This window comes from Heterodontus francisci, chromosome 11 (genome assembly GCF_036365525.1).
Source record: "Heterodontus francisci isolate sHetFra1 chromosome 11, sHetFra1.hap1, whole genome shotgun sequence".
In the NCBI taxonomy this organism is placed as follows: Eukaryota; Metazoa; Chordata; class Chondrichthyes; order Heterodontiformes; family Heterodontidae; genus Heterodontus; species Heterodontus francisci.
The window spans coordinates 41,045,496-41,060,162 of NC_090381.1; the positions used below are offsets into that span (position 1 = coordinate 41,045,496).

The 14,667-nt window shown below is 40.3% G+C and overlaps 2 protein-coding genes across 3 annotated transcripts in view; one reads left to right on the plus strand and one right to left on the minus strand.

Moving 5' to 3' along the window:
• Positions 1-385: 385 nt before the first annotated feature.
• On the minus strand, positions 386-14,444 carry LOC137375206 (E3 ubiquitin-protein ligase MSL2-like). Of its 2 annotated transcripts, XM_068042013.1 has the most exons (3): positions 13,375-13,465; positions 6,143-6,245; positions 386-3,816 (listed from the first exon to the last, which is right to left on the minus strand). In XM_068042013.1, the coding sequence occupies exon 3, from the start codon at positions 3,734-3,736 to the stop codon at positions 2,189-2,191; it is 1,548 nt and encodes a 515-aa protein (XP_067898114.1). In that variant the 5' UTR covers positions 3,737-3,816; positions 6,143-6,245; positions 13,375-13,465; the 3' UTR covers positions 386-2,188. The 2 variants fall into 2 exon arrangements, with proteins under 2 accessions (XP_067898114.1, XP_067898112.1); XM_068042011.1 differs by lacking the exon at positions 6,143-6,245 and having other exon boundaries at positions 13,375-14,444.
• The window catches only part of pccb (propionyl-CoA carboxylase subunit beta), a 98,492-nt gene continuing 97,514 nt past the window's right edge, over positions 13,690-14,667 (plus strand). The window contains exon 1 of the mRNA XM_068042015.1: positions 13,690-14,267. The gene's annotated coding sequence lies outside the window, so the exon portion shown is untranslated. The remainder of the gene's footprint in view (positions 14,268-14,667) is intronic.

The following is a 14,667-nucleotide window of genomic DNA, read 5'->3' on the forward strand; positions in this document are numbered from 1 at the left end:
AAAAAAAATTAAGGAATTTTTTTCTAGGTTCCTCAAATGGAATCTGCACCAACTTTTACGACGAGTAACAGGAAAACAACAGTGTTAATACAGCTTCACAGCTTTGCAGAAATGTCATGAAATGGTTCCATGGACTTTCTTGTGGCTATATATCAGTATTTCTGTTTTCAATGCTCCAACAGCAAGCACAGAGTTCATGCGAGAGTTAGGATCAACCACCTACTCAATTAATGGATTTTTTTTTTTGGTCAGCATACAGAAATCACATTACACAAATACAAAGAAACATAGCTTTGCTAAGACATTAAATCTACCACGGATGTCAAAATATTAAAAAAAAATGTAGGTGCCTTAGGTGCTAAAAAAGACAAGAAAACTGAAGAAGCATTTTCCACCATTTACTCTCATTATCAAAAATAGTTTTCAATTCTTCTCGCAAAACAAAAAAAAAGGAAAAACAAAACAAAAAATTAAAGTACAGACTGGACACAAAACATCACATTATTCCTATGGCTTCAAAACACTACTTGACCACATTCACAGGAATTGACACCAGCTACACTATAAAAACAAACAAAAAAAAAGGTGCCATTCGATCTCTTTCTGTATGTGAAAGATTTCCTGCACATTTACACTAGGTGAGTAACCATTGTTGTGCATGCTATGTGCCAAACCAGAAGTGAGGCTGAGGAGTAATTTCATATACATCATTACAATGGTGGACAGTGGTACAAGCAGTTCAGCCACATTGACACATATAACGGGATTGAGATATTAATAAAATACTGGATTTTTTATCAAGGGATGTGAGGGGGAAGAGAAGAGCACATGCACTAGTCCCCATTTTTGAAGTGCCTTAGTAAAAGTAACGGTATTTATTCCTTTCAATTTTATATCCATGTGGACCAAACTGCACAATTACACAGGTACTGGTTGTTTTGTTAACTCAGCTGAGTTTGTGCCAAAGTGAAACCTGAATTTGCCAATGTGGCTAAAAGGTACAGCATTTACTTTGGTCAGACATGCCGACAATTAACTGTCAGCTGCAGTACTAAACTATCTGGCATTAGAAGCCATGGGTGCACTTTGTAAATATAGTACAATACAATAAGTGCTATGCTACCCAATGGCAGACAGCCAGTAATGCAGAGGCACTGCCATAATATGCACATTTGGGGTGAAAAGTCAATTCTTCATTACTCTGCTTTTCATATCACCGCCGAGACAGTGGCGAACTGTAGCATGTATCCAGCGTAGTAACAAATTATACAACTCTGTAAATTCATAATAGAATAAGCCCCTCAAATATTGTAGAAAAACGCTTGCACAAAATATTTCTGGCCAGATTGACAGACACTTGTGCACAACTTAGCCCACTCAATAAGCTTCTTCTGTACACACTTTCATTAACGTAGCTCCAACACCCTCTCCAATTGTAGGCATCTAAGTGCATGTGCAGGGTGGGGGTGGGGTCTTCCAGCAACCACCATTCATGACAGAATTACATACTGAGCACCAGATAGTTCTCCTAATGAAACAACAAGCAGACCTGAGGGAAGAAAATATATATCATGTGCGTCTAAAGTGTCATCCTTATTCTACTTAAAATGTGTAACTACACAGGTGTAATGGGAGTGTTTTGCTTTGTGCAACTGATCCATGTTAATGCAGTCATTAGAAAATAATGAGGCATTTTGTTTTAAATATATTCTTGGGTCATCTAATGACATTACCAAAATAAAACAAAACCAATGTTTCTTTTGATTTAGAGAACACAAAAATAATTTGCATATAAAAAAGTGACATTATATTCTACATGTAATTTTTTTTTTAAACTGTTCGTACTGTAGTTCACCATTTTCTGTTTTTTTTAAATTACACCTTAACCTTTTGCGATTATGCACAATGCATAAGCAGCAACAATGAGGTCAAATTTCTCTTGCCAAAGATCATTCAGTATAAACCACTTGCAACAGTTCATTAATTACATCTTATTCAACAAATTAACCTATTCCTCCTTTTTGGAGCCAGGCCTGCTGATTTACATTTACTTCAAGTGATCTATACCCAAACCACTACGGCAAGTTCAACAGTCTATTTTCTCCAAAAACAGAACTATAGCTGCCTTAAAATTGTAGCCAACCCCATGAACAGGGACAAGCCTAAGGTTTACCAGATCAATTCCAATCTAACAGTCATATCTATAGTCAATAGGTTCATCCAAGCTTTTGTCGTCATGTGGACTGGCAGCTAGGAAAGTTGGTATGGGTGACCCCGTTGTCACATTGATGACACTTGCGCTCGTGCTTGCATTCCGCACCGCGTTGCTGATGCTGGTTAGGCTGATGCCCACAGTAAGCCTGGTCTGTTCCAGGGCCTTTTCTGGCACAGCAAAAGCCTCCAATTTTTTCTCGCCATTGGCCATGTATGAGTTCTGGCAACCACGGCAAATGCAGTCCAAACAGGCCTTGCGATTCGAGTAACAAGGGCAACGTTGCCCACGACACGTAAGAACACTTGGGTTTTGTGTAGCACGTCCACACTTGCACCCCTTTTTCTCTTGGGGCTTTTTGTATGCTATTTTTGATGGGCTACCAGGCATTACAGTACTGCTATGAACTTTCTCCTTAGTTTTAGATTTGGTTGTTCCCTGCTTTACTTTTGAGTGCGATTTCTTTGCTCCATGTTCTGCATGCTTTTTAACACTTTTACTGGCCACAAGCAAGGATTTGCCCACTTTTAGTGTGCCGCCATTTGGCACTGTGACTACAGTTTCTGTGGACAACTTGGTCTCTCGTTTGGCAGGAACAGGAGCAGCAGCCCCTAATGGTGGGCCATGTATAATGCTGGAAATAGGTAGGGGCTGAATTTTTTCACTGTCACTCTCCGATCGAGATCGCTTCCGATTCCCCCGTACAATTTTAGGTGTTGCTGCTACACAGGGAATACCATGAGGAGGTGCATTGCTAGAAACAAAAATACTGCTTTTAGGAGACAAGGAGATGGGTTTGGCATGTATAAGAGGTCCATTGGGTGTACTTGCCTCAGAAATAGGTTGTGAATAATTGCTACAAACCTCAAGATTATTTGCAACAGTTTCTAAGTCTTGAAATACATGTCCACCAGTAAATAACAAAGAACTAATAGGCTTTATGTCTTCACCATAACTACAAATGTCAACTCCCACTACATCGACATTACTACAAGACACTACTTCGTTGACTATCTGCAAGCTATCAGAAATGTCCCTACTTTTGAAGTCCTCCTCAGTGCAAGATGTATTAAGCCTTTCTGAATTTTCCGAAGAAATATTTACAGTAAATTCACCAGCTGGAAGTCCATTGCAACCAGGCAACCCATTGAAACTAGAGCAGGCCAGTTCAGTATTACTTGAAACTTGTTCACTGTCTTGAATATTTTCAATGATTCGTGGTGTTGCTGCCATTTCCAGGTCACTGGTGCATTCTGAGGTTGATGGAGTTGGGGAATTTGACAAATTTAAAGCACTGGTCAAAGCAGAATTCCCTTGCCGCTCTTCATCCAACGATAGTCCCTCTTGCAGCAGGGTTAAGATGTCAGGAGCACCATCCATAACCGTAGCTAGATGTTGTGAAATTGGGGATTCAGCTACATATTCACATAGTTTTTTGTAGCAGCAAACCAGGATGCTCAGTTGTTTATTTTCCTCAAACTGCTCATAATCTTTGCACCAACTACAGGAGGGCTTCATCATCATCTTTTTACCTTTACACGTTTTGCAGACATAGTGCTGGCAAGTGGAGTTTGTAGGAGCAATTGGTTCTTTCAGTAGATTTCCTGTAAAAGAAAAAAGTATTAATTTATCTGGAAAGTACTGTTGATAAGACTACTGAAACTTCAGTCATGTATTGTATTTAAAAGTTAGAAGCTTTTTCTTCAAGTATTGTTTCCCATCTATTTTCAAGACAATATATTGCTTGCAATTTTTTTTTAAGCAAATTGCTGATACATTACTTCTCAGAAACAATTCCCATGGCAATGTCTCTGCCATTTGATGAATATATTTTCTCCCACGGTGAGGAAAGAGGAGAAATAAAATTTACCGAAATATATTCATTTTCCTTGTTGCTATTAAATAAAGTTTTTACTCTTTTGTAGCTGTGGCTGTACACGCCTTTTTGAAGATTCTGCCACTCAAGTAACTCTCAGCTCTATTCCAATTTATAAACTATAATGCTAATAGCTGAAGGCTGTAGTGACTAAAGTGCATGTAAAAGAGATTCACACAATACAAACATTAATGATTCCAGTATGCCATCTGTTAGTAAGTGATTTGAGAGATCGGTGAAGCAGACCAGAAAACGCATTGTTCTTCATGCAACTGCTTCCTGTACCAGAACTACTGTAAAGTGGGCTGTTACAGCCACAACTATAATGACAATCAGATTTCTCTTTAATAGGGTGGCAAGAGCTCATAACACTTGTCCAATACTGGTACTTTCTACTTAGTATTCCACTCATGTTTTGCCATCATTGATTATGAATAAAAGATCTCATATTGTAGTTTGCTATGTCAAGTAATTGGCATTTTGCACCTGAAGCTATGCTAGCACTTTGGACCCAGAGAGATAAACTGTTGTAAGGGAGAAGTGTGTGGCACATCCTTCTAATCTAAGAGAAGGAAATAAATACCAGTACGTGATCAACGCAAAACCTAAGTAACAAATATTCAATTAGCACCCTGTCTACATACTCACCTACAAACATGCAATCGGCAAAAACTTCTATTTTAGCAATAATAGGCTAGCTACAATGTAGAAAAAAGGAATGAGGAAGAGAAAACAGATGGACCATTTGAATGCATAAGCTATTCTTTTGTGAATTAAAGCAATTTAAAGTGAATAGCTAATCTTCCCCTTTGCCCATGTTAAAGATAGTCTTGTACATTTCCTTTCAAAGTCACCTGCTTAAAACAGCAATTTAATTAATGTGCACTGTGTATACATACATTTTTCAAGCAATGCCCCCAAAAGCTTTAGTCAAAGATGATTTTCATGAGGGTGCTCAAACAAATTTAATTAAACAAGAGAACAAGACCAACTAGTTGATTAGTGTCGCATCCATTACTTATTGCCATTCTAAAATGACCAGGACTGCTACAAATCATTTAAATTTCAGCTTTAAGTTCTCAACACTTGCTTTGCCATAGCATTATGGACTTGAGAGTTATAGAAAATAAACAGTTGAACATGTGTAATCATGTGCAACATGATATCCAGTAAAGCACAAACTGACTGCAGCATTATACACTCAACCAACAGTGCACTAGCCATTTTACAAGGATTCAAACATCAAATTTGAAATTATGTTCTACTCAAAATATTATGTTCTTCATAAGGGACAGAAATAAGTTATTGCTTGTCTGCCTAGTAAGCATAAGCCAAAACATCCTCAGACTTCTACATTGGTTTCTTGAGTAAACATATCAGGGATACATTAATCAATGTCTGAACAAAGTACAAGGGTTCAGACAAAGTTAAAAGGGGAGCATCTGCAGCAATTTAAGGAAATTTGGAAGCCAACGTAATGAAACTAACATAAGCTGGTGTTGCTGGACATCACAGGCAAACTTTATGAATATATAGACAAATCCAATTCTTGTTAACAAATGTAACAAAATTGTTTGGTGTTTTCACACTGAACTGAATATGTTTCATTAAAACAAGGCAAATGACATATAAGACAGGCATGTTTTTTCTCAACAAATGAAAAGTTAAAACATTTCTGCAATTGATAGCAACACTTTACTAAGTACAGCAATCAAAAACAATGTTAGCATAGAATGCCAGTAAATTGTTACTGCATCATATTATTTCCAACCTGTCTTCTGTTTCTTTAGCGATAAATTCCCAAGCATTGCTCATCTTTTACCTTAACTTTATATCCACGCCCCCTCACCAACTGATAACATCTTCCAAAACCCGATACAGCTGACTGCATCTGAAAAGCAGGTACATATCTTCTAATAAAATGAGTTAAATATTTACTGTATAGTAAACACTTAACTCACCTTACTGAAGATATTCTACTATTGCACACAGTGAAAAGGCTGGCACTGGGTCTTCAGAACATGCTGGTAACCACCATAACAATGTAATCTCACCTTAATTGCTTTCATCTACAATTTTCTCTTGCACTACCAGGTGGTAGACAGTACAACAGAGTAAAAGTTGGCAACGTAACCTCCTAGGTTCCTCTAAATAGGTCTGAGCCAAGTAACAAAAAAATGAAGAAACACATTAATAGTACAGCAGTAGGCTGTGCACCATAAGTTAAATCCAACACAATTCTTAAAGGCTAATTATTGCAATCAACAACTACAAATCAGAATACAACTCTCAGGTGAGTGAACACTGAGAATACCACCCAATTTTAGACTAAATGTTTTTGTTTTTTCAACTCTAGAATAGCAATTGAAAATCGAAGATACAGGAGTACTGCATTCAGTTTTGGACAGCGAAACTTAGAAGGGTTACAGCAGATTCACTGGAATGATACCAGGGCTTTAAAGGTTAAAGTATGAAGTTACATAAACTTGGTTTGTATTCCCTTGAGTTTAGAAGGCTGAGGATGATCTAATTGTCCTTAAAATGATAAAGGGGTGCAATAGGGTAGATACAGAGAACTATTTCCTCTGGTGGAGAATCCAGAGCAAGAGGGCACACTCAAAATAAGGGCTCGGCCATTTGGCTAGGCCATTTGGGAGTGAAATCAGGAAGCACAAGCTCATGCAAAGGATAGTTTGGAAATTTCAATATGGAAAACCAACACCTTTGCTTCAATGGCTTACAAGAATATTTGCGTTACTGATCTCAATTAAAATTGGAACAGACTGATCTGCTGGACGTCTCGCGCAAATCTTACAGGATTGCTAAATCAATTGCTTTAATGCAAGGCATTTACTCCCAAAACATTAAAATGAACTACTCTCTAGTACTAAATTCCTGTTAAGGGGATTCTACTTTACGTTTGAAATGGCTATCAGTATCCTGTCACTGCACCTTATCAATAGCATTGAAGGTTTTACTTTATTTTCAACTTTTAAAAAATTTAAAATTTGTACCCAATCTTAGCTTAAACTAAAGAGCTCTTCTAAATAAATGTGGACAATTTGCTGAAAATCAAGACTCCCTATTACTCATTTTAACAATTTTGGAATGTATCAAAATTAGGTAAATAATAGGTTGATATAGCACATTCAGTCCATCATCCCTGTGCTGGCTCTTTAAATAGAGCTATCCAATTAATCCCACTCCCCTGATCTTTCCCCATAGCCCTGCAAATTTTTACAGAATAGCATACTGGGAAAGTAGTAAGATTGCTTTAAAAATGATAACTGCAGGGAGTAAATCTGGATACATTTTCTCTGTCATTTCTGATTTGGGCTAATTGCATACACATTTTGCAGATTACCCTTGCTATTTTCCCTAATGCATACTAAATGACCTGACTCTTGGCACTTTGCCCAGAGCTCGGCGCCCAAACAATGAGGCAGACATATAAACCATATCAGGCACTAACCAACTAGTCATCTCTTACAAAACGACTTACCCAACGTATGAATGAAAAAAGATGAAAATTCTGTACCAAGGAGATGAAGTTTCTTACCTCATTTCATATAAAGTAAAACAAATGTGTCCTGACATGGATCACAATTAAAACATAAAGGGTCTAAGTACACCGGAACAAAACACCTCATCATGTTCTCCTTCCTCCCTCATGGTACAATGTGCCCCCATCATGGTGCTCAATTCAGAAGTCTGGGATCTCGCTGTTTGATTTTGGGGCTGAAGCCCTTCCCTGGACCTGCAGCAAGCTGCATACACCATCCTCACACTTAGACATGGCACCTCTTGGGGGCTTTGGGAGGGAGAGGAGAGGAAGAAAGGTGAATATATAAATACCCCCCCAAACATTGCAAGAGGGTCTCTTTCTCCTAAGTCCATGTAACATTGCTTCTCTCTCCCATTCAACATAGTTTTTCCCTCAAATGGTTAGTTGAAAATTAGGCCTTGAATTGTAACTTTTCTACAACTCCCAAAAGCTGAATCATGTACTACCCTACCAAATCCACCACCAAAACCCACTCTCTCTCAATATTTTCATGAATGAAGTAGTGAATGAAACCAAATGTAAAAGAAAAGACAAACTGCAACACAAGCTGGTATCCATAATGTAATTTCAGACACTCTATACGCAAAGGCCTAGAGATCACACTAGGGATATAGCAGCAAACAACTGTGCACTAGCATGGACTAAGGGGAAAGGGAACAAAAGTGACCATTGGAAATGCCTTCAATCAAACTCAACTTCAAAACAAAAGCAAAATACTGCCGATGCTGGAAATCTGAAATAAAAACGAAGTGTTGGAAATACTCATCACGTCTGGCAGCATCTGTGGACAGAGAAACAGAGTTAATATTTCAGGTCTGTGACCTTTCATCAGAACTGGCAAAAGTTAGAAATGTAATGGATTTTAAGCAAATGAAGCGGAGGCTGGGGGGGGGGGGGGGGGGAAGATAACAAAAAGGGAAGGTGTGTGATAGGCAGAGGGCAAGAGATATAAACTGACAAGGAGGTCATGGGAACAAGACAAAGGGAGTGTGCTAATGATGTGGTGAAAGACAAAGCATGTGTGCAGAGAGAATGTTAAATGACAGAATAAACAGCTCTGTCCAAAAGCACAAACATGGAAAACCAAGTTTAAGGCAGGTACATGGTTTAAAAATAAATAAAGGGCCAGTCATGCTCTGAAGTTATTGAACTCAATGTTCAGTCCGGAAGGCTGTAGAATGCCTAATCGGAAAATGAGGTGCTGTTCCTTGAGCTTGGGTTGATGTGCACTGGAACACCGCAGCAGGCCAAGGACAGAAATGTGGGCATGGGAGCAGGGTGGTGAATTGAAATGGCCAGCAACCAGGAGCTCGGCGTCATGTTGGCAGACTGAGTGGCGGTGTTCCACAAAGCACAGTGGGGTGGAATCCTTGGTTGAAGTAAAAGGCATATCAGAAGCGCTGTTGTGGAAGATTGCATCATCAGAACAGATGCATTGGAAACAAAGCACTGGGAGAATAGGATGGAGTCCTTATAGGAAGCAGGGTGTGAGGAAGTGCAGTCGAGGTAGCTGTGGGAAGGTGGTGAGCTTATAATATTAGCAGACAGTCTATCGCCAGAGAACTCAAGGAAGGGAAATGTCAAAGATGGACCATGTTAAGAGAGAGAAGGGAGGATTCCCCCCCACTGTGGTTGACAGGGCCCTCAACTGTGTCCGACCCATTTCCCGCACTTCTGCCCTCGCCCCTTCCCCTCCCTCCCAGAACCACACAGGGTTCCCCTTGTCCTCACTTTCCACCCCACTAGCCTACACATCCAAAGGATCATCCTCCGCCATTTCCACCACCTCCAGCGTGATGCCACTACAAAACGTATCTTAAACTTCCCTCCCATCAGCATTCCAAAGGGATCGTTCCCTCTGCAATACCCTGGTCCACTCCTCCATTACTGCTGCCTCATCCCCCTTCCCATGCAATCACAGGAGGTGTAATACCTGCCCTTCTATCTCTTCTCTCCTCATCATCCAAGCCCAAACACTCCTTTCAGGTGAAGCAGCGATTTACTTCTACTTCTTTCAATTTAGTATACTGTATTCGCTGTTCACAATGCGTTGCCTCTACATTGGAAAGACCAAACACAGACTGGGTGAATGCTTTGCGGAACACCTCTGCTCAGTCCGCAAGCACGACCCCGAGTTTCTGGTTGCTGGCCATTTCAATTCACCACCCTGCTCCCATGCCCACATTTCCGTCCTGGCCTGCTGCAGTGTTCTAGTGAACATCAACACAAGCTCAAGGAACAGCATCTCATTTTCCGATTAGGCACTCTACGGCCTTCCGGACTGAGCATTGAGTTCAATAATTTCAGAGTATTACTGGTCCTTTTTTATTATTTTATCATTTTTTAAAAAACCATGTGTCTGCCTTAAACATGGTTTTTCATGTTTGTGCTTTTGGGCAGAGCTGTTTATTATTCTGTCATTAACACTCTTTCTGCACTAATGCTTTGTCTTTCGCCACACCATTAACACACTCCCTATGCATTGACCCCATGGCCTCCTTGTCAGTTTATCTCTCCTGCCCATCACACACCTTCCCTTTAGTTCCCTTTCCCCCCCACCCGTGCTTCACTTGCTTAAAACCTACTACATTTCTAACCTTTGCCAGTTCTGATGAAAGGTCACAGACCTGAAGCATTAACTCTGCTTATCTCTCCACAGATGCTACCAGACCTGCTAAGTATTTCCAGCACTTTCTGTTTTTATTTCAACTTCAAAACAAGTCTGCATCCCAGAAGCCAGAGTCAAAAACAAACAAAAACTATTCACACACAAACAGTGGAAACACACTCTGGGCCCCAGAACAATTACCTACATTTGAAGACTAGTATTGTTTCTTTAACATATGTAATTTTAAATTCCACCCTGCCTCACATCCCGTTAGTAAAAGCTATTTAAAAACACACATTTGGATGCCCCCTTTACACTTGTTGTCATTTGCGTTTTAGCTTAACCATCAAAATTGCTATCATAGTAATCCAAGTGTTATGATACACCATTTTTTTCTTTCAACAAAGAAATATAACATGATTTTGCGTTTCTATCTATATTTAGTTGAAACAAATGTCAAACACTAGAGAGAGTACTTATGACCTTGGACACAAATGCTCATAAAATGTTATTTTACTAATTGAAATTTTAATTCAAGTCTACATAGCAAACATAAAATATAACAAGTGCGACCTTCAATACTACTTGCACAGTTTACCTCAAGAAACTGTACCAAAAATATCTTTAGACTTAACTGCAAGAGCCAGAATGCAAGACAAAAAAGAACTAAAGATAATGACCATGTAGGAAACTTCAAAACAGTCTTCATTACTCTGCATAGCTTTTACTTAAAACTATTTTAAAATATAGCTCATTTATATGCATTAAAAAAGTGTCTGGATGAGATCCAATTAGTGCAATAAGGAATCAGCAAACATTAGGGAGTGTAGCAAGTTAGTAATTCAACAAATAGCCACAGATTGTCAGGGTTCAGGTGTATACCTACAACTCCCACACAAACAATCCCTTTTTTTTTTACACGATCAGTAGAGTGACAAGTACAGGATTCCCTACAAAAGGAGAACAAAAATATTTTAAACAGAAGGTGGGTCACCCTCGGCTGCTTTAAAAGCTTCCCCTCCAGAACAAGTTACTGGGAGGCCCAAATATAAAGATATTTGGAAAAAAAAAAACTTACAAATTTAAACATGCCTTAAATAAAGGCCCATTAGGAATTCAAACTGCATAACAAAATAATGGGAGAATTTTCCTCACCAACACAAAAAGGATACTCAAAGAATGCTGAAAAATGAATAGTTTCTATTGTGAACATACACTAAAGGGACAATTCTCCTATAACTTGATCACTTCAAAAGATCGGTAAATATACAGTTTTATGAAGGCAATCAAGAATGTGACATTTAACAACCCATGAAAATGTCAGATTAACCATTCCGCACAAGGTCGTCCAAACTTCCTAAAATATAACTAAGAACGACAGAGGTTTTGACGTAATTTTCGGAATTAAATCGAATCTATGAAAAGTTTAAAAATCTAAAGAGGTATGACTGAAAGTAATGGATTGCTATAGGAGCCGAGTTGCTCATTGGGTGAACTTGCTGCGTCTCCAGATCGAAGCCTCAGAACACGTGTGCGTGTTTACTTTTGGTCAGAATACAAAAGCGTCCCGGTACTATTCCTACTCCTCTTCTTGGGCCAACTAATGCAAAATTCAACCTTTAAAAACAAGCGTAAATACATCCACGTCTGTCAACAACTGACAGTGACTTACTTTGAAAGATTCCCCCATTGGTGCAACCAGATTATAAAGCGAGGTTTGCACTCGCCGACGCAACTGGCGGGGATTTGAAACAACCAGACTTCCCATTCATATTTGTACAATAGCTGGTCAATTGCAAAGAAAAAAGGGGGATTTAAAAAAAATAAACAACATTTTCTTTGGAATTCTTAAACCCGTCACAGCTCACAGATTAATCTCATTTAATGATGTTGCTCCACATTAAAAAATTAGCGGATTATAGAGGAATTGAAATAATGTCTAAAAAAAATACTATTACGTGGTAATGAAACCATCTCCCTAAACACGTGGTAACTTTTATTTTCAAGTCAGAGAAATACAAATCACAAGCCTACAAAGATCTCGGATTACAACAGAAAAATGCACAAAGAACCAGTACAAATGCTTTTGAGTGTTCGGCGAATAAAGGACATTCAAATGTTGTCATCTTTGTACTTACAGGCTTGTAGGAAAATTACAAATTGTGTTTGTGATCGATATTATAAAAAGCACAGACCTGTTGCAACGAAAAACAATGAATCAGTACAGGAACTGTTTAAGCCGTACTGAAGCCTTCTCACCTCTCCAGTTTAAAAAAAGGCATTTTAATATGGTTGAGTTATAGGCGAGAATGCTAAATTCAAATGAACTCCACAGTTTTGACAACACGCCAGACCATTGCTGCAATGCAAACAGGGAAACAAACGAATAAATGCAGTCCTCGTGTTAGTCTGATGGAAAGGATGCGATTATACCGAGTTCACTTAAATTAATCGCGAAAAAAAGTCTTCAGCAAAGATAAAAGCGTATGGATGGCATAACACTAAACAATGCAGGCTTCTGCTGCAATGTAAGAAAAATCTGACCCAGTTATGAAAGGGAAAATATATATTCCTTAACATCAATGTTCAATTACACAATAACCTTATCCTAACTGTTGTGCTTAAAGATTTAAAACTCAGTCAGATTTCTGCGATAAGAAACGCAGATTCCAGTTTTACTTCCCGAGTACTGTGTACAATACAGGCCTCTTACTGCAATGCAAGGGATAGATCTCAACAGGAGCGGGGAAAATTACGCCACTTGCACTGAGAAAAATGTAAAAACAAACAGAAATTTACAACTGAACTTGCACAATCTGCAATTCGTATCGAAAAGCTTTTAAAAATTCAAATACATATGTAGTTATGGTGGTGAGCAGACCAGGCCTCTGGTGCAATGCACAAACCCTCCTTATAGAATTCACATGTACTGGAGAGGAAAAAAAAAATTCAGGCTTAAAAATAAAACATCATACTGCAATGCTCGTTATATAATTGATTCGGATCTCCAAACCCGTCCTTTTGCAATAAAAATAAAGAGAGCGAGTGCCACTGTTGCTTTATTTTGACGGGTTTCTTTGCATTTTCTATATACTGATAAAGAAAAAACTCACCGCAGACACAGCAGGAGAGGGACTGGCGCAGGTAGGGCAGCAGTTTGTAGAGCTCGGAGAAGGAGCCGGGCTCTTGCGGCTCGCACTGCATGATGTAGCGACAGGTCGACACGTACAGGCTGGTAGCGTTGACCGGATTCATGGTGGAGGCGGCGGCGGTGTCGGAGCGGGCCGGGCCGTTATGCCGAGGCTGCCGCCGACGAGGATATTTCCGATTCCTCTTTCTCCGACGCCCAGTTTCCGCGGCGATGCCAACGTCCATTTAATTAGAGCGATGTGTCAGCGGCAGAGCCGCTGCTGTTTACCTCCTCGGCGGGTTGTAGTCTCCGGTGGCTCGGTTCCACTGGCAGAGCCATACTAACGGCGGCGGCGGCGGCGGAGAGCCTAGTGGCCGCGAGCCGTGTCCCCATCCGCGCTGCGCGGGCTCCGGGCTCGGCGGCACCTACTGGTTAACGCGCGCGCAGCGGGCCTTGGCCGCGCACCTCTCGCCATTCGCGAGAACTCGCCTCAGTCTCTCTGCCCCCTCCCCGCAGCCTCTGGGCTTCACCCGCACCCTCCTCCGAGACCTGGCGGCACCGAGAGCGTCCGCTTTCCGACAGAAGGAAAATGAGGGGGTGGGGTAGGGATAAGAGAGCGGCCGAACGAGCTCAATCCCTCACAAGCCCCGGGCCCGATATCGACATCATCATCATCCTCCTCACCGCGACGGCGGCTTCACTTCTCTCTCTTCCCCCGCTGACGGTTATATCCTGCCGCCCTGTTTAAACTCTGCCTAGATTGGGAAGGCAGCGATAGGTTGGGGGACGATTTTTTTTTAAATGGTGGAAACGTTCGTTTAAAGAGGAAAAAACGGAAAGAGCTCGAGCACCAGTCACGTGACTGGAAGAAAGAAGGTAATACGAAGCGTCTTCCCAAATGCCTGATCGTTTTCATTTAAAAAAAATGTTGAATCGCTCCCGATATGAATTATATCCCCTTTTATGCAGGTTGGGCTGCAAAATAATTGCATTCGATTTTATTCACCTACTTTTGTCTTAATGAAACTAGTTTTGAAACAGTCTGCAGTTGCCTACACCGGCAAAGCTGTTTGGATTTTACATGTCGAAGGAGATTGATTCGCTTTTTATACGGAGGTTGGGCTGGCGGGTGCACAGCTGCTCAGCCAATAGTAACGGCGGCAGTTGAGGTCCTTCGCGCAAAGGGCTGGGCTCGTGTGAAACACGCTGGGATCTGTAGTTTCTATTCGATGATGCTGGCGCACGCGTTCATTTTAAGGCTTCCCTGAAAACTACA

What these genes read in the sequence shown, in the direction of transcription:
- LOC137375206 (XM_068042011.1), bottom strand. Translation starts at nt 13,636, where the DNA reads ATGGACGTTGGCATCGCCGCGGAAACTGGGCGTCGGAGAAAGAGGAAT. An exon ending in CCTCTCCTGCTGTGTCTGCG is followed by an intron (nt 3,817 to 13,374) that starts GTGAGTTTTTTC and finishes TTTCTTTTACAG; the next exon opens with GAAATCTACTGAAAGAACCA.